The 23062-nt window shown below is 45.6% G+C and overlaps 1 protein-coding gene across 2 annotated transcripts in view; it reads right to left on the reverse strand.

Moving 5' to 3' along the window:
• Window positions 1–5361: 5361 nt before the first annotated feature.
• LOC139931122 (protein bicaudal D homolog 2-like) overlaps window positions 5362–23062 on the reverse strand; it is a 49759-nt gene continuing 32058 nt past the window's right edge. The window contains exons 3-11 of one of the 2 annotated variants that reach the window (XM_078288021.1): window positions 22797–22949; window positions 21535–21749; window positions 20852–21098; window positions 18400–18657; window positions 18024–18227; window positions 17320–17868; window positions 16579–16730; window positions 11079–11307; window positions 5362–7682 (exon numbers count right to left, since the gene is read on the reverse strand). In XM_078288021.1, coding sequence (XP_078144147.1) covers window positions 7680–7682; window positions 11079–11307; window positions 16579–16730; window positions 17320–17868; window positions 18024–18227; window positions 18400–18657; window positions 20852–21098; window positions 21535–21749; window positions 22797–22949 — 2010 coding nt within the window. In that variant the 3' untranslated portion in view covers window positions 5362–7679. Of the gene's footprint in view, window positions 11308–16578; window positions 16731–17319; window positions 17869–18023; window positions 18228–18399; window positions 18658–20851; window positions 21099–21534; window positions 21750–22796; window positions 22950–23062 lie in introns of both variants that reach the window. The other variant, XM_071924529.2, reaches the window with a different exon arrangement.

A 23062-nucleotide genomic window follows, 5' to 3' on the forward strand; every position in this document is an offset into this window, starting at 1 on the left:
ATCTGTCATCTAAAGACCATGCTAAATACAAGACATAATACACACACAGGCCCATATTCTGGACACGGTGGACAATGAACAGTCCTAAAGTAGGCTTTCTTTGTGATTACGGTGTAATAGAAATGCAAATAAGAGAAGTTCCCATTCATCTCATAATCAAGAATATGGTCTCACTCACACACTCACACACACACACACACACACACACACACTGAGTCAGTGTTTCTTACACCACACCAAGTAGTCCTCCTACCATCCTGCAAAACAGACACAGACCTTCCCACACACACTTTCTGCTCATTTCTAATCTCATCCTCAGTCCTCCTCTCTGACTGCTTCACACACTCTCCTCCTCTCAAACCACATTCCACACATGGACAAGTCCACCAAGAAAACTGTAGCTCTTATGGCCACACACACACACACACACACACACACACACACACACACATTGATACAGTGGGGTATGATGAATGACTCCACTAATCATCATCATCATCATTATTAACCCCTCATCAGTGGTTACTGTATTGATTTCCAGTCATACAATAGGGGGGGGTGGGGGGTGCAGTGACGCCTAAAATTCGTCAGATTGGGGCGATGCTGAGGTCAGAGCTACTTCTTTTGGGGTTTGGCACGGCGTTGCTCCTATTCTTGCCATGTCAGCTCAGCTGCCCGATGGATTCCTGCTCCTCTGTGTGTTGGGAAGCAGCCTAACGAGCAAAACAACTCTTCTGTACGTTGTTTTGGAGTTGATACGGGCCCGGAGCTGCCCCGTTGACAGCTGGCTAAAGCATTTTGGAATTCAAATCCTGTGCGCAATATTAGCAATAACCTTTTGAAAAGAACTGGCGAAACTAGCCAAGAGTTTTCGATATCAGACAGACAGGGAGAGAAATCTAGGTTATCGGAGCTTTTCACTCACCAGTAGCTGAAACCCCCTGCATCTTGCACAAAGTTGTTCTCCAGTCTTTCTCTGCTGAACCCGTCCTTTTTTCGCTGAAATTGGAAACAGTGGCCCCGGCGAACGGCGTAATAAACTCGGAGGAGTGTCTCGACTTCACAGCCCCCTTCTCCCTTTCACAAAAAAATCACCAAGGACACTTCATGGTTCCTTCGCGGACGCAAGAGAATTTACCCGGGTCATGTTTTTTTTGCAAAATGAAGAGCACTGTTAGTCCTCCATGTAGTCCTTTCTCCTCCCTCTCCAGAAACAGAACTCTCCCCTCTGTGCCGCTGGAAAAAAGAAAATGCGCGCACCCTGTGCGAAGCGCGCGCACGCTGCCCCATTCATTGAGTGTGAATGCTAGAATGAAAGCTTATATTGGAATAACAAATAACCACTTTAATGCTACCCTGCAAGATACTGCTCAAGTTCAGAGGCTTCTGGCATGGCATGATTTAGCTTACTTTATTTTTTTTTTCTTTCAGCGTTGTTTATCTAACAATTTCCAGATGAAACAATAGTTTCACCCTGTTTTTGTAACTCACAAGAGCATTGCATTTTAAGCCATGATATGGCTATTTGCATAACAGCATGACTTGGGTAGTCACATTAAGTCATGAAAATGATCAGACCTACTTCAAGAGATAGCCTAGCTCTCCCTTGAAAACTCCACAGTTGCCCATTAGTGTGGAAAAAGACCCAGAAACACAAATACCAACTGGCATTTCTATGTCACTGCTCATGCCTTCTCCTGCTCTTTTAATTGACTGCAGTTTATTTCTCTTGAGTTTCCAGCCCACTGAATGAACGCTGTCAGCTGCCTCTGTGAATCAACGTACAGAGTGGAATAAGGAATGGATAGAGGAAGAAAGTGAATTTCCAGATGACAGTATAAATTCTCATTTCTATATCTCTTGTATGGCCCATTTCAAAGTTCAAAGTCTGATGGTCTTCTTAGCTTATATAATGACTCTATGTCAGCAGTATATTTCTTCACTGGCTGAAGCCACTGGGTTGTGGTAATGTGTGTCTGGCATTAGTTCCTTCTTCAAAAGGACTGTCCTGTAAGATGCATGTCACTGATGGCTTTCTTTATTCATTTCAAACCAATCTTCAGGAGCATGATGGTGGGACCACTAACCCTGCTCACCCCTCACTGTGTCTTGCCTATCTATCTCCCTCCCCCCCCTTCTTTTTGAAACACATGTCAACTCAGCTACGCATCATTAACCCCTTTTGTAGCTGGTTCTGTAGCTGCACGCTTTTCGTCTGCCCCGAATCAGCACACACAACAGAGGGGTCTGTAATGATATGCCCCCCTGTCTGGCTGCTTGCCAGGCAGTAGGCTACTTCATTGACTGATACTCCTCTCTAATAAGCTATAGACTGTATATAGGCCTACACAACAAGTCAAAAGTTTGGACACACCTGATTGAATATACTATGTTTTTCATTTTCTTAAAGCCATTTTGATCTGAAGGCTTATGCTTAAATGCTTGAAATTTGTTTTTTAGACAAATATAAATAATGAAGTTCATGCCTATGTATGAATTTCTTTCCAAAGCCTTTGGCAAAGGGCGGCTACTTTAAAGAATCTAAAATATAAGATAGTTTTGATTTGTTTAACACTTTTTTGGTCACTGCATAATTCCATTTGTGTTATTTCATAGTTGTGATTTTTTTTTTACTATTATTCTGAAATGTGAACATAGTAAAAATAAAGAAAAATGCGTGTGTCTTTTGACTGGTAGTATATATATATATACATATATATATATATATATCACTTCTTCCCACAATTACAGCAGCTCATTGACAGCACTCTGATCACATCATTTTCAAACATGGCTTCCATTTTTGCAGACCCAGTCACTTGTAAGCATAGAAAACACATTCCTCTCTTGCTTTAGATCTTCCCTCTTGCTGTAGAGAATTATTCTGAACATGTCAGCGCAGAGTCTGAAAGGCCAAGTGTTTTGTGGATGACTGAACTCATGTCTTAAATAGGCCGGGAGCCTTGAGCCCCTGTTAGTGCCTCCGAGTGCACAGAGCTGGCCTGACTGCCAGTCTGGGGCATGCTGGCCCGCAGAAAGCAGAGGCACAGAACAGCCCCCTGGGATACATCCTCTCCTCCGCTTCCCTGGGGCTCCTGCACTCACAACCACAGAGCAGAGCGAAACAACAGCATTCACTGAGAAGGAGGGAGAGAGAGGAGAGGGAAGGGAGAGGGAGGAAGGTGAGAGACAGAGGGAGAACGCTGGGGGAGAGATTGCCAAAAAAAGAAAGGGTTGGACTGGAGGAGAAAGAAGAGTGACAGAGGAAGGGCGGCTGAGCTGAAGGATAGGTGTGAAAGTCGACGGAGATACGTGTGAGATGAGGTACCTAGTTCTTTTTTTTACACTTATCTGAAACCCTCTGTGCGTAAATGTCTCCATCAGATGACTAATCCCACATTGGGCGGGGGCTGCAGGCGTTTTATTCGTGACAACACAATCACTCTTTTTCAGGTGCAAATGAAAGTGTCAGGCTGATTGAATCAACACTTCTTCGGGTGTTTGACGCAGATGATGCGGTGGCAAACACACAACGCCTGCCATTTTGAGAGCAAACACACCAGCAGTTTTGTGGAGATCATACAGATGGATCCGTGACTCACAGCAGGGAGGACACTCACACCCCAGGTCCAGAGTCAAGACTGTGGAATGTTTTAATGTATCATGAGGTTGAGCTCATACTCCACAGGTCATCAATTTGTAAATCCTCCTCAGTGGTATTACTTCTGGTCCAGTACAGCTGTACAGAACTGTGTGTATATATGTGTGTGTGTGTGTGTGTGTGTGTGTTTGAAGCAGACATGGTGCAGTCTGTCTGTGAGCAGTGTTGTGGACTGGTGCTGCTTCTCCAGACCACCTGATGTGCTCTCTGCTCCTTCAGGCTCCACATGGATTCAGACCGTCACATGACAGCGCCGGCTGATTCACATAAAGAAGACTCTTTGTAAGAGCCTCTGGTTTGGTATCCCTATACAAGGGTGCAAACACACACACACACACACACACACACACCTATTTTAAGGCCAGTGCTAGACCTTAAACTAATTAACGCTGCTCACCATGAACAAGGACTCATGCTGCTCAGGTCTTTGTCCCTAACATCTGTGCTACAGGGACCCCAAGTGGTGAAATCCGATAGTGCACCAGATGGGAGTTGAGACAACTGAGAAACAGCACCGCCTGCTTTTAAGCCCCTCATCATCCCAGGTATAATCATAGCACCTGATTTTGAGCGGGGGAGGAATTACGTCACGGAATGAAACCCATTGACCCATATTTCCTCTGCCAGCCAAGCCGTGGGTGGACAGGATATAAGAGGAGACTGGCACCAACAAAGACTCTACTGTTGCTACAGTGATGTCAGAGACTGTCAATGAATAGACCTCTTCCCTCTGTCCCTCATTAAAACTCTGCCATTCAAATTCAATCAGTGGGGCATATGGCAAATGGTAGCAAATGGTTTCACTGTAGCCTTGCGCTATAACTGATGGCGGTATGCGTGACACTTCTGCTCATTACTTAAACGATTTCAGATCGTGGCACTGTTAACATTATAGTGACAGTGATAGTTAATGTAACCTTTTGCTCATCATTGATGTGTTCATTAAGAAGTAAATCCCTTGGAGTTTCATATAGCAGATTCAGAGTCCTTGTATTTGCAGGCACTTGGCAGGCAACACACACGGAAACCCACACCAGCATTGATCCAAAATGTAAAAAATGGAATAATGTGTTTGATCTGATGTGGATTATGATAAATCGCTTTTGTGCTGTGTGCAAAACTGTACAGTATTTAAGATGATAAACATAATGCATCTCATAAGCATCTGAATCTAAGTATGGGTCGTTTCTTGAAATAGAGCACATCAGCACATCTTTTCCAGTTTAAATAACTGCAAAGAAAGATGGGAGTCTTAATTGGGCAGAGAAATGGCCTCCAGAGCTCGGGCAGGAAGTGCTGGGTGTATGAAAGGTCAGAAGCAACTGGCTCCGATCTGAACGTGGGCGTGTCTAGAGAGGGCAGAGAGAGGGGAGGAAAGGAAAAAGAGACGGGAGAAAGACAAGAAGAGGGGAGAGCGAGGTTTTTAAGCGAGACAGCAGAGAGGAGAGACGGCGAGAGAGAAGAGAAGAGAGGAGAGGAGAAGGGAAAGGGGGTAGGCGGTGGAAGTGTTTTGTGCATTGTGTGAAATGTGATCATGTCCTGGAGCCTCTCAGACAGCTGGGAAGTTCCCCTGCCCCTGGCTTCCAGCTGGGAACACTCTGAGGAGAGACCAAGGCTGCAGCATCGACTGCATACTTCACTAGTTAACCCTTCATACGCTGAAGCTGTGGAGGAGCTATAAATAACACCAACGGGACACCTTGGAACTTAGGTCACATTTATTGATTTTAGCCAGTATGACTACCTTTACACAGACAGACCGCCTCTCTACTGGAAAACAAACAACACTTTCATAGGATTAGTTCAGCAGTAATACATCAGACTAAACTCTTGTCTTCTGTTCATTTTTCCCCCCCGTTTTTTTTCCCACCCTGACAAAGCTTATACATTTGTTTTCAATTCTGTGTAAAGGTCCCATGACTGAGGAACATGCATATGACATTTAGCTGTAATCAATATGCCACTAATCATAATGCACATTATTGATAAGGAATACAGTACTGCATGACAATTCAAATAAATACCAACATACAGGTGAAGTCGTTATTTCATATAAAGATATCAAACTCTCATTATGGATCAATACTGAAACACAATATGACAATATAAAGTTTGCACGGCTAATTTATTATCACAATGCTATCGCTTCCAGCAAACAGAAAACTTTGTTTCTTTGTAATGTAAAACAGTATCTGAATTGCACTTTTTCTTTTTAGCTTCTCATCCGTATTTTTTTTTTCACTTTAATGCCTCAACAAACAAGCATTGGCTATAATGGCACTATTCAAGCTTGTTGATGCAAATCTTGTTTTCTGTTTCCTGAAAACATAATGCTTAAAGATGATGTAAAAAAAAGATCCAAGAATAAAAAAAACCCAAAACAAACAAAACTCAAAATGGACAAAAAGAAAGATAAAATGCGCTCTCTGCACATTTTTCAACAATACTATTGATATCACATTACCTTCACCAAACAAAGCTAGAGATGCGTAGATGTTTCCAATAGTACACTGATCTACCCCAATACATTACAGATGATTGGAGCATTTTGTTCAATAATAGGAGGCCAAAGGGATTTCTTTTGGTTCCCAAAGTTTGATAAAAAACAACCTTTTTCTCAATACCCCTGAATTTCCTGTGTGGATCACTGACCTACAGAATTCAATACAATTTCAGTTTTATTGAGCTAATTTCAAAACTATCATCTCACTCATGTGGAAAGGGGTAAATTCCCTTTGCACTTATTGCTGCTCACAGTCATTTTGGACCCAAAGCCCTCACCTAAAAAAGAAACATAAAATACTAGTCTAAGATTCTCCCTTGAAACAATGAAAGGCACTACTGGTCAGAAACAAAGAACTAAACAAACCAAAAAACAAAAGCCCGGCACACGCAGAGAGAGCCATGGCCCAAACTACACCTTTCTCAATGACGGCTTGTCTTCTTTCAGATTCTTGATTCTTTTCAACCTAAACGGTGTACCAAGATTTGGCACGATAAACAAAGAGAGAATGAAACAATTCCAATTTGGAATTTAATTGTTGCACTTGCAGAGAATTCTGAGAGCCAGTGATCCCTTTTCAGTGGAACGCCCTCGGTAAGAAGCTAGGAAAACTGTATCATGTCACTCAATTTTTCCCCAAACACAACTTACCTATCTGAGTCAGAGCGTTGTCAAGTTTCACCGCGTTATTTTGAACTATTCCTAGGAATAATAAATACATGAAAAACCCCAGAATTTGATCACCCTGGATTTTTGTATAGAACATGGCAGTAGAACAAACATAAAAGAAAACCGACAGCATAACAAATGACGGAACATAACAATTTCAGAATGATTATTTGATGGATAAAATCTCGAGGATAAAGTCAGATAGTAGGCCTGTGGTTTGTGGTGCCTTTATGAGAGTAAATAGTCTCTGTAATTTCAATCCAGAGACGATTCAGGAGGATGTATAATCCTATTGTTTTATAGCATATGTAGATACTGAATAACTCACAAACCATAGTACTACCACTCTTTCCTAGGTTAATAATAGTATGTTATAGTCCTATATAATGAAAGTGCACAGGTTAAGAAAACAATAAACTAAAACAAAAAAAGATAAAACCAGACAAAACAGCTTGTTGATTTACATTGAGAAACAACCCCATTTCCCCTGGCTTCTTATTGGAGGGTTACCTTAGCCAATCACAAACTCTGGTCCGAATTTCAATCAGCAGGCGAGTTCATTGTACTTGTGAGATATTGGCTTCCAGCAGCAGCACTTGAAAATGAGAGACCATGTGTCATTCCCATACACGTCACATTTAGGAGTTCAGAAGCAATAAAAAGGAAGGGAATTTGATTTGACTTGAAATCAGTGTTTTCATTTAGCTTTTTCATTTACGTTTTTTGCCGTTGTTTTATGTCTTCAAGTCCAAATGGCCTATAGTGCTAACTCTTTTCGGCGAGCTCAATCAGGAGTGAGAATGGACCTTGTGTTGGTACTTCCTCATCCGCGCAGAACTACTGTAATTACTGCAAAATGGAGAAACAAACAAATGATCAGAATTAGCATTATTTGTCAATTTAGAGTGACTGTTAACATGGTCAGTAGCAGATCAAAACAGACACAATAAACGGCGGCTCTAGTTAGTCATAGCAACAGAAAAGTTCGAAGCCGTGTTAGGAGTCCGGAGGCAGCCGATGTTATGTCAGGAGCGTTTCTGTCATATCGACAACGTCAATATGTCTCTGAGGTGCTGATGTGAAAGCGCATTCATGACACGTTACCCTTTCACATTAGAGAACCAACAGGGTGCAGTTAGGAAGCCAATGACTCACAAGTACCGTGACCTTTCACCTGTAGGACAGAGCGGAATCTACGTCCCACAACCACGTCAAAAGGAGATGGGTCTTTCCCGTGTGCCATGCAGGTTAATGGAAATGGGTTATGTTTTTTTGACATGCAGGCTTACAACCGATCAGAAATTAGATGCAGTGTATGTGAGAGAACTCAAAGGTGAAGTGGGAGGAGCCTGCAGGCAGAGGTAGGAGGAGCTTTTTTCTAGGTGGCATGCTGTGATGACACCTGATTAACCAGACATTGATTTCAAGCTAGACAGAGTGAAGCGGGGTTTAATCGGTCTGGGGGAAGAAGGGGGGCGGGGGCGTTCTAATCACAATCACATCCTGGAGTGTTAGGTCTATCTACTGCTCAGTGATTCCACAGAGCCTATACAAGGGGAAGGGTTAGAGGGTCAACTAATTTGAATCAATGTCCTCTGGTTAAGTAACTAGTCGATCAAACAACCAATCTTCTTTTTTTTCCTCAAAAAAAATCACCAGGGGTTTCTCCCTCAGGAAACCCCTGGACTCATTTCTCCACAGTATCAGAGTCAGCATTGAGCCAGACATGTGGCGTTCTTCGCCAGCATGTCCTTATCTCTCCTCTCTCAGGAGCTGGTTCACAATATGAGTAGTTCTCCTTCCTCTAGTCCCAAAACCCTTTTTTCTCTGTCAGCGCAAACTGATAGAAACTGAATATATCGCACTTTTAAGCTAAGTGGATCTCAAACAGAAGAGTGATTGACCTCTAAGGAGGGTTTTTTTTTTCTTTTACCCTAATGTGTACGATAGCCTTGTCTTTATGCTGTGTGCTGCAGCTTATGGATGCACACTGAAGCAGGGTTGACCGCTGAGGCTGTTCCACTTTCTGAGGAACGAATAAGCTCCCTCTCCATATCTGAGAGGGAGGAATACTGTTGGAGGATCCTGCAAGATCATCACCTGAACACGATCATATCAAGAATATAGAGTTTTATATATGGGTTATTGGTAGTAGAAAAAGCATAATTCAATTCATCTTGCAGGATTTCCTCACATCAACCCTGCTTTTAGCATCATAAAGCTAATGTGTTTATGATCCACAAGCAGTACATGGATTTATCTAACACAAGCCCCACGTATATTTTTTTTCCTATCTGCGTAATGCTAGCTTGCAAGGGGTTAAAGCTATTCTGGATACTAAAACAGTACATTGGTTTGTCCTCACACACCAAACAAAAAAAAAAGAAAAGAAATTAAAGACCCTCCATTTGCAAATATCATTAAAAACAACATACACACTCGAGGGCCCTTCAGGTCAATGCTGAATCTGAGATAAACACACAGGCAAGAATCAGGAAAAACACGTGCGTGAGGACGTTACCTGACAAAAATATTCAGAGGGCAATTTTCCCCACAATCCCTCATTCTAGTTAAAGGGTGAGTGGCGATGCGGGGGGAGCAAGCTGCTGACAATCTAAAAGAGAGAAGGTCGTCGTGGCGACCGAGCGACAAGACACAGGTTAGAGACATGAGGACAGGGTTTTCAGCCACATAACCACACAGATTACTTGAGAGCTCTGAGCGATCCCCCAAAAATAGAGAAGGGCGAGAGAGAACGGGGGGAGAGAAGGAAAAGATCAGTGTTAGCTCAAGTTCAGACACAAGGACAGGGCTTTACATCAACAGATAGATAAATATATCAAGCGTTTGGGTCGACAGGCACTTTGCCGAGTGATGTCGGTTGGTTTAGTTTGCAGATTTATTATCCAGATGCGGGTGCCTTTTTGATTTGTGCTCTTTTAGGTTCTGCTCCGTTTAAAAAAAACAAAATCATCTTTGATCAAAACTATATTGTATCTCTGTTCACAGTAATCATTATATCCATTTTAACAGAAGTAGGAACCTGAGGCACCTATGCTGAAGTGCACTTAATTTGGGTGTGGAGATCGATTTGTCTAACTTTCTTTCTCTCGTAATATGGCTCTGAAAGAATCCACCGTAACATAACGGGTCACATGGAATAGCCCTCCTGTATTTCAGCAGACACCGAATAACTCCTCTCTTTATAATGTAGAGCCCTGTAGTACATGAGTTTGTCTTGTACCACACACCTGGCAACAGAAAAAGCATTTCAGCTGCAAAGCCATGCGATTTTACTGACCCTACTATGTTGGTGTACTAGCATCACAGCTTTAAAATTATCCTGAAAATAAACACCTGTGGTCTCAGGTGCTCCTTTTCTGCCCACTTCCAACATAAAACCATCAGCCAACCCACTTGTGAGTTTTGAATTTCTGTTAAGAATACAGCGAATCACACTGTGCTCCCCTGGCGACGGCAGCGGGAGATTGCATATTTTTGTTTCTTTTTGTTCGTGTAAACATTTAAGAGCGACCTGATTGGACAGTGGGCTGCTGGGCAGAGGTCAGTCCTGGGGGGCCAGGACAGACAGGCAGGCAGGAGGAGGAAGGGGCCGTTCGAAAGGAGCACCAACGCCAACAGACAAGCCAAAGAGCAGAAGACGTCAAATGTAGTCACATGACCATCAGAACGACGTCCTCTTCACATGTCTCCACCCCCAAACGTGTTATTGTTACCAGGCAACACACTCAGGGGGACAAACAAGCACAAAAGCTGCCACCTTTTACATCATACGTACAGCACCATGACAGCGGAAAGAATAGACACTCCATAATATCCACAAAAACCCCCAATATGATCGGGGGCCCTATAATCCACATGCCGTATATGTCTACTACAGTCCCAAACGTCTAGTGCACACTGTACATACATCTGCATTCCCCTAAGCGTTTACACTAGCAGGCATGAGCAGCCGTGGGCAAATGGAGGTTAGACACACAGCAGGCTGGCCAGGGAGCTAAGCGAGCGAGTGGGGCTCTTTAACACTAAGGCAGGGGAGGCTCGGCCGGTCGGCCCCCTCCCCTCTGTACACAGCAGTCCCTTGCGGACTTCTCGGCCGCCTCAGTCGCAGTAGATCTTGTACTTCTCGCTGCAGAAGACCACGGGGCCTCCCAGGATGCCGTTGGGCATGGCGTTGTTGAGCTCTGGGCGGCCGGAGCCAGAGCAGGTGAGACTCTGACTTACGTGGGGGTTGTGTGCGGCGCCGCTGGCGGCCTTGCTGCGGGCCTTAGCTCGGCCGCTGCCTCCGCGGCGGGTCTGCTCGTGGTCGAACTCCAGGTCCTCCAGGCGCTGGGTCAGGGCCAGCTTCTGCTGGATGGCCATCCGCAGCAGAGAGTTCAGGGTCTTCTTCTCATCTTCTGCTGCAGCCAGCTGCCTCTGCATCTCATCCAGCTGGGTGACATACTCGTCACAGCTGCAAGAGAGAAGGAGAAAATTGTAGTGTCAGATGCATGCTATTGTTCACACTTCAACTTTAAATTGGACTTCTGGAATATCAGCTAGATGTTAGTTTACACCATTAGTAATTTTCAATGGCCTTCCAGCAGAGGGCAGTGGCAGCCACAATATTGTCAAATGGTCCATCATGAGCAAAAAGCATGTGATGGTGTTCTGTAATGTCTGCATAAAGTCTGTGACTGAATCATTACACATCCTTATGCGGCATGTTTGCGATAAAGAAACCAACAGTCATGGAGACTAAGACAGTTGATCTATCTTATAAAGCATTTTCACCATGACCTTTCCCCTAGTTACACAGTGTCTTTTGCGCCACCACCAGGTGGAGCCACGGCACCAAGCAGCACAGACCTGATGAGACCACCAGAGCTCCTGCATCATCACTTAAGGTTTCAGCCATTTCTGATGCTCTCTATCAGACACAGCCCCACTTGATTCCAACAGCCTTTTGAGTCGGTTTCAGCAGATCTTATAGAAGACAGAACAATAGTTTGGTCTGCCCACAGCTACCATTACTTATTGGTAATGGTAGCTGTAAATGGTACACTCTACATTTCAAGACCGAGCAGCAACGCATGACTCACTTTGTACCCGTACTATCCAAACCTGTTATGCAAATATATGCAAAATTTTAATGCCTGAACATACAACCGACCCAAATGTGCAGCTTGTTGGGTTCATAGGGGCGCTGCTACTGGGTATGATTAACATTCATGAACAAAAAAGACATTTGAATGTAGCTTACAGGCTCTCCGAATGACAATACGGGGAGTGTATGCTTGGTGGAAGTTAAGAATAGATCACATACACAAAAGGATGAAAGCATTAACCTAGAGGTCACCGAGATGATCCTTTCTGCGTCACCTGAGGACTAGGCTGAGGCAGAGAGGGGTGGAAAATGAAGATGGAGAAAAGAGGAATGCCGCTCATGGCTCCTAGCTGTGGCTGTTCACGCCTGTTCTCCATTTTTCTAGCAGAAGTGAAACATACAGTATAACTTTCCCTCCCATCTCCTATATCTGTGTGAAATACCGGCAGATATGAACTCTCTCCATGTGCCCCTTCAATATCACTGGGTGCTGCACTGCGGCATTATCGACTGTCTCGCTCTGCCCTTGCGAGTAGGTGAGTGCGCCTGGCTGGCACGTGCGTGTCTGGGGCTGGACAGGTAGAAAAACTGGGTCATCCACAGGAACGTCGAGGCGGGGGTCCGTATCACCACTCTCCATCTGCTCTAGTTCTGCTCACCTATCATTTTTATCCTTTTCTCCTTTGCCAACCCTCTTTTTTTCCTTTCCCTTTCCATTACCTCCATCTCTCATTCATCTGTCCTTCAATCGTATTCTCTCTCCTGGCTCCTATCTCCAGCCTTTTTTCTCCCTCTCTTCCTTGCTGTGCATCTGCCTGCAATCACTCACTCTTTCTCTCTCCCCATCTTGCTCATCCCTTCTTTCTTTGTTGCTGACAAAGCAATCCGAGTGACATTCTTCAGCAATGACTGACGCACCTCTGTGAGGGGAGCGGTCGGTTACTTTAGCCAAAAACACCCTATTCTCCAGCTTTGCCCCATCAAAACCATTCAGACATAATTTGACTGGTAGGCTACCTCACACCACTCCTTCTCTGGCTGTAAACACTCCCTGAACTTGATGGCATTATAATAATATTGACTTTATCTGGAAACGCCCTAACCTGTGCTAACAGAGAAGTCCTCAAACGCCTTTAGTCTGCAAAACCACCGTACTGAAAGAATGCAGAAATCTATTGTATTTCATGCCATTCATCCTTTGTATTCCAATGTCTGCGAGCTTTCACTGGCATTTTCCGATCTGTTGTTTTTATTTGGTCGGCAGTGATTGGCTGCTTGAGCTGTTGTGGTGCCGCACGTGGTTGTGCACCATGTGAACTCTGCCCTCACCAGACCACCACACAAACATAAACCATACCCTCCCCTCTTGTGTATGCAGTTTGATTCCCAGTGGGACACACACCCAGACAATAGGGATCAGTGCTGCTTCATTAAACCCAATGTGAGATAGGGGGGCTACCCGGGGCGAGGCGGTGCCCCTTAAGACGGTTCAGCCACTCTTGGGGGGGTTGAGAGGGCGTGGGTTTTCCCGGGAAAAAAAGACGAGTCTATTCTAGGGAACGGAGGGATACAATGGGGGTCTTTTTGGCCTGCTGAAGGGGTGTGGTGGCACAATGGCTGAGGGGGGCGGCTGCTGGCCTTTTGAGGATGAACAGTTGCCACATTCACAGCATTGAGAAACAGGCGCTCTGCATCTCTCTAATGACGATTTACAGTAGCCAGAGGTCGGGTTAAATGATTTTACACAGCCATAGACACACACTCCCACCACATGGTATTTATATGGAAGTATAAGGAGAAGCTACATCCAAAGGTGTCACCACATTCATGTAGGCATGGTTCAGAGTGAGCCCCCACAACACACACACACACGCACACACACACACACACAATCTCCTCAGCTGTTGTCTTGTTGTCTGGGGTCTCATTGGTCATGGTGGGTAGGATATCATAGAGAGAGAGTGGGGAGGAGGTGAGAAGAAAGTGAAAGAAAGAATGATGAGAAGTGAATAAGACTAAGAGAAGAACAAAGGCTGACTGAGGGTGTTTGAGGAGAAGATTTGACTCGGGGTACGGTCTGTCTGACTGTTAATCAGGACGGGCTGCCGCTGTGAGCATGTTGAGGCATGTCTGAGGAATGTTAGAGGCAGGGGCTTACTGTTAACATGACACCAGAGACTGCAGCTGGAGAGGCACACACACGCCTACACACACACACACACACACACACAAACAGAGACAGAGGCACACACAGAGACTTCAAAAACGTGCAGCTCTGTGTCTCTCTCATGAAATTCTCAGTGAGAAATGATGAATATCTCAAGTAACGCTAATCTATGAGAGAGGCACAGACCTACGCATTGACATAATACACACACACACACACACATCAGGAACGTGGGATCACACAAAGGGTCACACAAAAACCTACACATCCATTCAATCTCACTCCATTTCTCGTCCCCTTTATATAGGGACCACACACTTATCTGAGAGTTTACCGTGTCTCAGAAATCCAGAAATCCACCTTTACAGACTTTGTCAGAGTGGCGATTACCATGAAAAAGACTGTCAAATTAGGCTCCTGTAGAGGGCTTTAACTGAAAGCCTGCCCCTTTCCTCTCATTCTTTTCCTGACGACTAGAGAACCGGGTGTTTGGCTGTGAGGAAGGACGGAAGGGGGAGATGGGGGATAGGAGGGGGGAGGGGGAGTGTGGGAAACCTCGGTCAGGCGAGTCCCCCGGCCTCTCAAAGAGTCCCTGACCCAGCCCCGCTCCATATAGGACTGAATTTACATACCAATACTTTGAGTCCCATAAACAGACATAACTAATGCATGGGCTGCATTCCACCAGAAGGGGTGTGAGCCGCAAGAGCATCATCAGGGGAGGCTCTCTGTGTGTGAGTAGGAAAATACATGCATTGACGCAGAAGTTTCCATCACCTTACATGGTAGAAACTGGGGTAGATGGTAAGTGCTGCTTTCCTGTGGCCCTCAGAGCAGGACAAGCTCTAGTGTGTTATCAACATCCCAGCCTCTCCAGCAAAGGAGGGCACTGGAGAGAAAGACTGGACAGCACTGCCGTTGTCACTGTAAATCTAATCTCACACCCTCACTGCAATGCTGTAATGATAACAAACGATACAACTCATGGGCCCCAGGGGGAAAGGAGGGGAAGTCCCTAAAATGACAGAGTGCTGCTCTGCACAGTGTCTGTTATATTTAGTAAAAGCAAGAGCTGGTTTTCTATTATGTCCCCAGTCCGATCAGTTTAGCATTACACCCACATCCTCTAGCCATCTGGCTCTGCACTGCGCCAAATTGTCATGACAACACGAACTCTCATATTTGCCGACGGAGGAGTTTTCCTCCTGTTACTAATTGATTAGCTACTGCAGGTATATGGAGTTACTTCAGTGAATGCACTTCGGGCACAGGTATTGAATTACTGTATGGGTAAGACGAGGGCTGCTGAGTTGCCTACACATTCCCTGCAGCCTCTGTAACCCTCGCTCTATAATACCATCCCTCCCTGCCCTCCTCCCCCTCTCCTCCCTCCCTTTCCTCTGCACAGCTTGAGCTTTGCTGTGGATTGCAGAGGAGTCTTAAAGGCAGAAAGACTGCCTCAGCACAGCCATCTGGACCAGAGATGATATGCTGGAGAAGCGGGCATCGACATCTTAAGAAAAACAAACACAACAACCCACAAACATGGAGAGCAAACACATCTCAAACATTCAATGTTATACATTCACACTGAAATCACTAAAATCACATGTACAAGCACACACAAGTGCACAAACAGCACTTTCTCACCTTTCTCACACACATGCATGCACAAACACGTGCACACACACACACACACACACACACACACACACACACACACACACAAACAAACAAACAAGCAGTGTGTGAGCACTGCCACTATGTGCAGAGGGGTGAATGTGTAATCCAGAGCAGGCTGAGGTAGGGATTACACACAGAACCTTTGGCCCGCTTCTTATTGGAATCAGGAAGCTTAGCGAGTGTGTCGGGAGGATGTGCAGCCCCCCATCTGATGCACACACACATACACACAAATACAGGAGGAGTCACTAGTCAAAAACACTGCTTAAGCAGCATATTTACATGATACCCAGATTATAAACCTTCTCCACTCCACAGTCAGGACCAACGCTAGTAGTATCCTTTCCTGGCCCAGATTCATAAAGACAAACAATATCCTTAAACCTGTCATATTAAAATAATGCCCCAGACACAAAGCTATCATATGGTAGATATGGATTACATTATGGTAAACATATCTTTAGCTTACCTAGTTGTTTTTGTGTGTGGTCTAGGTATGCTGCATGTAGTTTTAAGAATAGCTTATAGTTCATGTACAGTAACACAGCATGCCAGCACGGTTTGGGACGCATGCCAAACCATGTTGGCAAACAATAAACATTACTTGTGTGCTCTGGCAGTTTCCCCTGGATAAACTTAGTGGGCAAACAGTTTTTTGAGGTCTGAATGGCATGTCTTTGTTGGTAGAGTGATAAATGCTGATGTGTCTGATAGAGTCTTGGAGGGCAGGATGGGTGGAACAATGTATTATGGTGATGTCCACCGAGCAGCTGATGGCATGTTCTTACCGTGTGGCGAACATGGCTCGGAGTGAGGAAAAGGTAGCGGCGTCTTCCTTGAGGGCTTTGAGCTCATTCCTCAGCTTCATCATGGTCTCAGTCACCATGGCCTTCTCGTTCTCATACTTACTCTTCAGATTGGCCAGCGCCACTTCAGCTGTCTGTGGGTGGATGACAGGAACAAAAGGGTCAGACCAGTAGGAGGGAGTTGGGGGTGTATTTCCTATCACAAGACTCAAGTAGGCCTCCCCTAATATGAGCCATATGACCCATTTCTCTCTGGCACATGTATGTTGTTAAGGTTGCCCAGTGATTTGTAGTAAACCCTCCCAAACCTTTTGGTTGCTATTGTTAGTTAACCATGTGTGTGGTTTATGAGGGGCTTTCATCTCTCAGTCCCCACTGTGCTCTGATGGCCAGGCACAGAGTAACCACACACATCTTTTAAAGGGCCAACAGAGCAACTGGACACACACTCTGCCTCTGGGTTATGGTTCTTTGTGCCTTGGAGGGCTTTCATCCCACCCTAACTACACAGATACACTGGGCAGCTGACGCCACAGGGCTGCTGTCTCTGCTGTGTTTGTTATGGATCTTGGCTGCAGTACATTTGCTGCAACAGCTGAATAGACCTGAAATAGCTGACTCCCTTGACTTCTGTTTCTATCTTTCAAGGAAAAGTGACAAATGTTTGGGAGTAACATCAAGTTGGTTAAATAGAGTGTATGAAAGACAGACAGATGGACCGACCTGCTTGTTGGCCTTGAGGACAGTCCTCAGAGTAGCGATCTGTTCCCTCTTGGTGCTGAGCAGGGATTTTAGTTTGAGGATCTCCTCCATGCAGGCCTCCTTGTCCTTGTCAGCCACGGTGCCCAGCTCCAGAGAGGCCACCCTCTGGCGTGAGAGCTCTGTGGTGCGGTCCACCGCCAGCTGCAGGTGCTTGATCTGATCTCTGATGATGGCCACCAGGTTGTAGATGTTCATGGGCTCGCGGCGGGCGTCGGACACGGGAGAGGGCAGGGAGGAGACGGGAGACGGGGCTCCGTCGCTGAGGTCGGTCTTGCTGGGTTCAGGGAACAGGCCCTTGGTGAGCAGGATGGGAGAGCGGCGGCCACGGCCCTCTGGGCTGCTCCGGCCGCCCTTGCCCTCCTTGTAGAAGTCGAGCATGACGCGGTTGGGCGTCTCGTTGTTGCACATGCAGACGTGGTTGTAGAGGGTGGCCAGTTCTTCACTGAAGGTGACCAGCTCATCTTGCGCCACACTCAGACTGCCCTGGGACTCACCTGCCACATCGCTCACCTGAACACACACACAGAAAGAACCACATCAGTTAGCCTCTTTTTTGACTTGTCAAGAGACAAATGGGGAAAATGACAAAGTTTAAAAATGATATATTACATGCAAAATACCCAATAAACCGTTTAAGATGAAATAGGTCAATATCAACTCCTCACCTTGCGCAGCTCCTTCTCTAGCCTAGCCTTCTCTTCTCTCTCTGCATGACTGGTCTTCTCCAGAACTGCCAGCTTCCCTCCCAGCGTTGTGACATCGTTCTCCAGACGGGTGCGCTCATCGTCGTAGCGAGACTGACAGGCCTGGTACTCTGCCTTCAGGGTCTTCAGCTCCTCCTTCAGCTCACCTGCCTCAGACACTGCAACCTAGAAAAACAAGGATTAACAGTTGAGGATATATCAAGGCTGAGTATACACCAAGACCTAATATTGACCATTAATTACTGTATGTTTTTTTAATTTTAGTTAATCAAGAGTCTTGCTCAAGGACAATTTCGGTGTCTATCTACAGCTGAAGGAAGGAATTTAGTTAGGTCACCTTGTACTTGCACTCCAGGATCTCAGGTCCGTTGATGTCCACCTCGTAGTAGTCTCCGTCTTCGTGGCTATCGCGCTCTTTCTCGTTGTCCAGGGCAGACTGCCGCTCCTTGCTGGCCTGGAGCTTGCGGATGGCGTTGAGGTTCTCGGTGAGGCGGTTGACCTTCTCCTGGTGCTCGGACAGAGCGCCGTTAGCCTGCTCCAGCTGCTTCTGGGAGTCCTGCAGGGTGGACAGCAGGTTCACCTTCTCACGCTCCATCTGAGTAGAGCGGGCGAGAGAGAAAAAGAAATGAGACACGAGGACATTATATGTTAGGGATAAAAATGTTCAGTGATTGGCTTATTGCACGCATGTCATTTTACATATGTATTTCTTGGCGCGGGATTCAGGTAACTTGATGATGTGAATGATTCCTGCTTTTCAACTCTACAGATGGGATCAAATCACTGGATTATCTGTCATGTGGTAATCCTACCCACTATCAGGCTTGTGTTGCCAAAGTATGTGAGCCTCATTGCCTGCCAGGCCCAGCATCAGAGTCAGGGTGACCTTGAAAAGTGTCTGGACTCAGTGCCAGCTCAGTGCTGGCAGAGACCCTGGGCGGGTCTTCTTACATACACACACACACACACACACACAGTTGTGCTGACCTAAGCACCCAGCTATTTCAAGCGCTGAGCTGTAAATAATATAAAAGTATCGTGGTTGGGCTCATCTGCATAAATTATTTGTTAGTGCAGAATATATCTTGAAGACAAGACTCAAAAGTGACAGATGGTTTAATTAAGGTGAGTCATGACATGCTCAAGAGCAGGCTAAGGAATGAAATTGTACTATGCTATGAAGCATTTCCCATGCCTCCAATGCGCTCTACTAAAATTCTCATTCTGATAACTGACAGAAATGCTTGCACATGTCAGACTTAAGGAATGTCCAAATTTTAAGTAAGTCATTGCTGAGACTGACGCCTTCACATATTTATAACTGGGAATCATCGGTCATGCACTAATGCAGAGCGACATGACCTAAATGTAAGAGGGCCTGTGGGTAGTTTTGAAGGCCAGCCGTCACACATCACTATGCATCCTATTCCCACAGCATCCATTTTGGATCTGGTGGCAGATTGCTCGTATAGATTGACTATGAGTGAAGAGTACGGCGACACTTCAGCAGCGGATGTCTGGGATTGATCAGCGAGTCCCTAATCGATAGAATAAGATGAGGTAAGGAGGGCAACCGAGTGTGGCTGAGTAAGTGAAGGAGGCTTTTTGTTTCCTCTGTCCTGATTGCTGTCTGGAATCTGTGGAATGACCTGGCAGGGGGATTGAGAGACCTACTTGACATGCTGGTGGGTTATAACAAACACTGGGCCTCATCACAGTCAGCCAGATTCACCACAAAAGACCTGTTCCAGGTCAGGGCAAGTATCAGAATAGTGCTCATACCAGGGCAGCACTAAGGTAACCACAAGTTCACACATTAATCTGACAACAATGTTTATATTTGATGAAGGGAGAGGCAAAAATCCTTAATCCCTTAGTCCCCAAAACAATCACTATCCGCAGGTACCCAGTCCATACTGGTAACCGTGGTGACCAACCAGGCGTGGCCTTGGCCTCATGGGGTGAAGATCTAGCAGATGGCAGGTCCACCGGTGCCACCACCCGCTGCCTCGCAGCCGAATGGACTAGCGGAGCCAAGGGGGGGGGGGGGGGGGGGGGGGGGGAGGTGTGTCTCCCTGGATTAACTTTGCTCTAAGGGGATTTGCAGCAGCCTGGCCCGGGATCTAGTCGACACACTCCACTGACTCACTCACTCCTTCCAACACACCTTCCAAATCAAGGACATAGTTCCACTGCCTTGAGTTATTCTGTGGCTATCTAGTTTGGTTTGTCTCATAAAGCATATGTAAACATAAGGAAATATTTAAACACAACTATGATAAAAGGACTTGAAATGATGTTAAAAAGAACAAAGAAAACAATCAACAAGCACACTATTCCCATGTATGAAAATCGAGAGGAATTGTCAGGGTGCTTTATTGCCGTTGGCTCTGTGACTGTCCTGCTATTGATTCTCTGTTGACTTGTCAGGGCCAATGAAAGGTGCATCAGAATGAGATGGATTCAGCCTTTATAAACAGCTCCACTATTGAGCAAATATCCTGTCCACCTGCTGAATGACTGATGTATGCCATTATCGGATCAACGATGTGTGAACTGAAACCCAAACACTGCTGCAACGAGTCATTTACACGTGATCTGCTATTGGTTTTTCCATTGTTAGAGAAATCTGTTTACTTCTGGAATCAATTTGTCTATTCCTATTTGTCTGTGGAATGAATACTTGTAAAATCTCAGAGGCCAGTGATATCCTTTACTGTACAAACAATGTCCACATTCAGATACTGGGTGAGGGTTAGGGTTATTTTCCGTGGCGGTTAAACACCAACCTGCATCAGCTGCTGTTTGAGCTTCTGGATCTCGGAGATGTTCAGCTCGCTCAGCAGGTCGTCCACGAGGCTGGGCCCCGGATGGAACAGCTCATCCTTCTTGGGCGCGGAGACGCGGTTGTCCTCGGCGATGGCGTTGGCCAGCTTGCTGAAGCCACTCTCGTACCCGTGGAGAGCCTCGTCGTTGTTGGGCTCAGTGGCGGCATCGTCGCTGAACTTGAGACCATCCAGAGAGATGCTGAGCGGGCTGAGGGAAAAAGAGGGGAGGGAACATGAGAGTAGTGCGTTATCTAGTGCATTGGTTCTCAACGTGGGGTCCGGGGACCACCAGGGGTCCTTCAGGGGGTTCCAGGGGGTCCCCAGCAAATTGATGAATTATTAAACTTCACCATTATTTAATTTACAAGAAGTTAACAATTAGAGAATATAGAAGAATGACTATTTTGGTCATAGTTTCACTGTTATCTCTCTACCTAAAATACATATGGTCATGGAATTCTGGACAAACTCATATCTAGCAATAAAAATATTCTCAGATTTGGGGTTGAGAAACGGGTCCGTGCCCCTAATGTGTACTAAATTAGGGGTCCTTGATATGAAAAAGGTTGAGAATCACTGATCTAGTGTTCTTTACAGCGTACGTTGAGGCCTGTTGATACTGATCTTATGTGTGTGTTATTTACCTGTGGTACAGGGAGTCTCCAATGCTCATGTAGTGGGACAGCTCCTTCCTCAGGGAGGCTTTCAGCTCGCGCTCGGTCTTGATGGTCTCCAGGGCCTCTCCTAGCTGACGCTCAGCAATCTCCTTCAGGCGGATGGCATCCTCCAGCTGGCTGTTAAGGAACTGGGTGTCCTCCTCTAGACGACGGATCTCATGCTTCAGACCCTCAAACTCCACCTGGACGGGGGAGGGGAGGGAACCAGTTACACATTAGAATGAGTTGTGGATGGACAGAGAAATATATACAACTAAAAATGCAGCTTCAAAGAAAATTAGATGTGCCGCTGGTTCCTGAGTGCCAAACCAGAGGGGTGTGGCTACATTAGAGAGAACGTAATTATTCAAGATCATTTTAATCTACAATTTGTCGAGTTCATTTCCCTTTCTAATTAGTTTCAACTTAATTCGATTTGGGAATCCTTCTTTATTGGTCAACTAAAAGATAGGAGCCACTTTTGTTTGTTTCATGTCTTCATGTTGAATATAAAAAACATACTCCTAGATGGCAAGAGCATATGGAGAGTATTAACAGCTCACACATAAAAGCCAACATCAAATGGAAATATCCTACTTGGAAATTCAGCTCTGTTTTATGTTTGCAGATGTGCAGCAGGGGGTTTTATTTTATTCTAGCCACTCATTTGAATTGAATCAGGCAGTGTGCTTTGTACTATAAAGTGTTTGAATCTCTGGTCTGAAGAATGATAGCTGTTAGGGAAGGCTGTCAAAAACTTCCACAATTAAACTAGTTTTTAATGAGACAGCGGAACTGTTTCCAGGCACTGGGAAAAAACAAAGGCTAACGCTAATCTCTTTATTATATCAGAGCATGGTTTTTATCGTAATTAAATCTAAACATTACAGTGCTAATGCTTCTTTGGGCAGTCTAATCAGGACAATGGGAGACAGACTGACATCTGGTGTGTGGGAGGTGGAGGGCCTGCAGGGCTACTGTAAGATGGTGTAAGGTGTGTGAGTGTGTGTGTGTGCATTAATGAAAGTACTTGGACAAGGCGCCTGCAGCTACTGCGATAATTAAGTCTAACTGAGAACACTGAGCTAAATGTACGGTAGCTGATTGTGCTGCAGTGGGCATGACGATGGAGAGCAGGGAAGACCAAGGAATGGATGATCTGCTTTTATTCTCCCTAACCCTAACATTCTCCCCATTTCCATGAGTCAAACCTTCGCACATGTATACGTGCAGCATGGCTCCATCCTCACCTGGCTCTGCTTGAGCACGGACACCTGTTTCTGCAGCGAGATGTTCTCCTCCTCCAGCTCGGTGTAGTCCTGCAGCAGACGGGCCTCTCGGAACTTGTACTCCTTGATGTCGTCACGCAGCCGACTCCTCTGCAGCTCCACCACCTGGCTGTTCTACAGGGCCAAACCAGGGAGACGCAAAGAGAAGAGGAGAGAGGAAGAGCAAAGCTGTCAGCGACCGGCATTTCAATCTTGTTTGAGTCGGTGTGGCAGAGACGCCGATTGAT

This window comes from Centroberyx gerrardi, chromosome 14 (genome assembly GCF_048128805.1).
Source record: "Centroberyx gerrardi isolate f3 chromosome 14, fCenGer3.hap1.cur.20231027, whole genome shotgun sequence".
In the NCBI taxonomy this organism is placed as follows: domain Eukaryota; kingdom Metazoa; phylum Chordata; class Actinopteri; order Beryciformes; family Berycidae; genus Centroberyx; species Centroberyx gerrardi.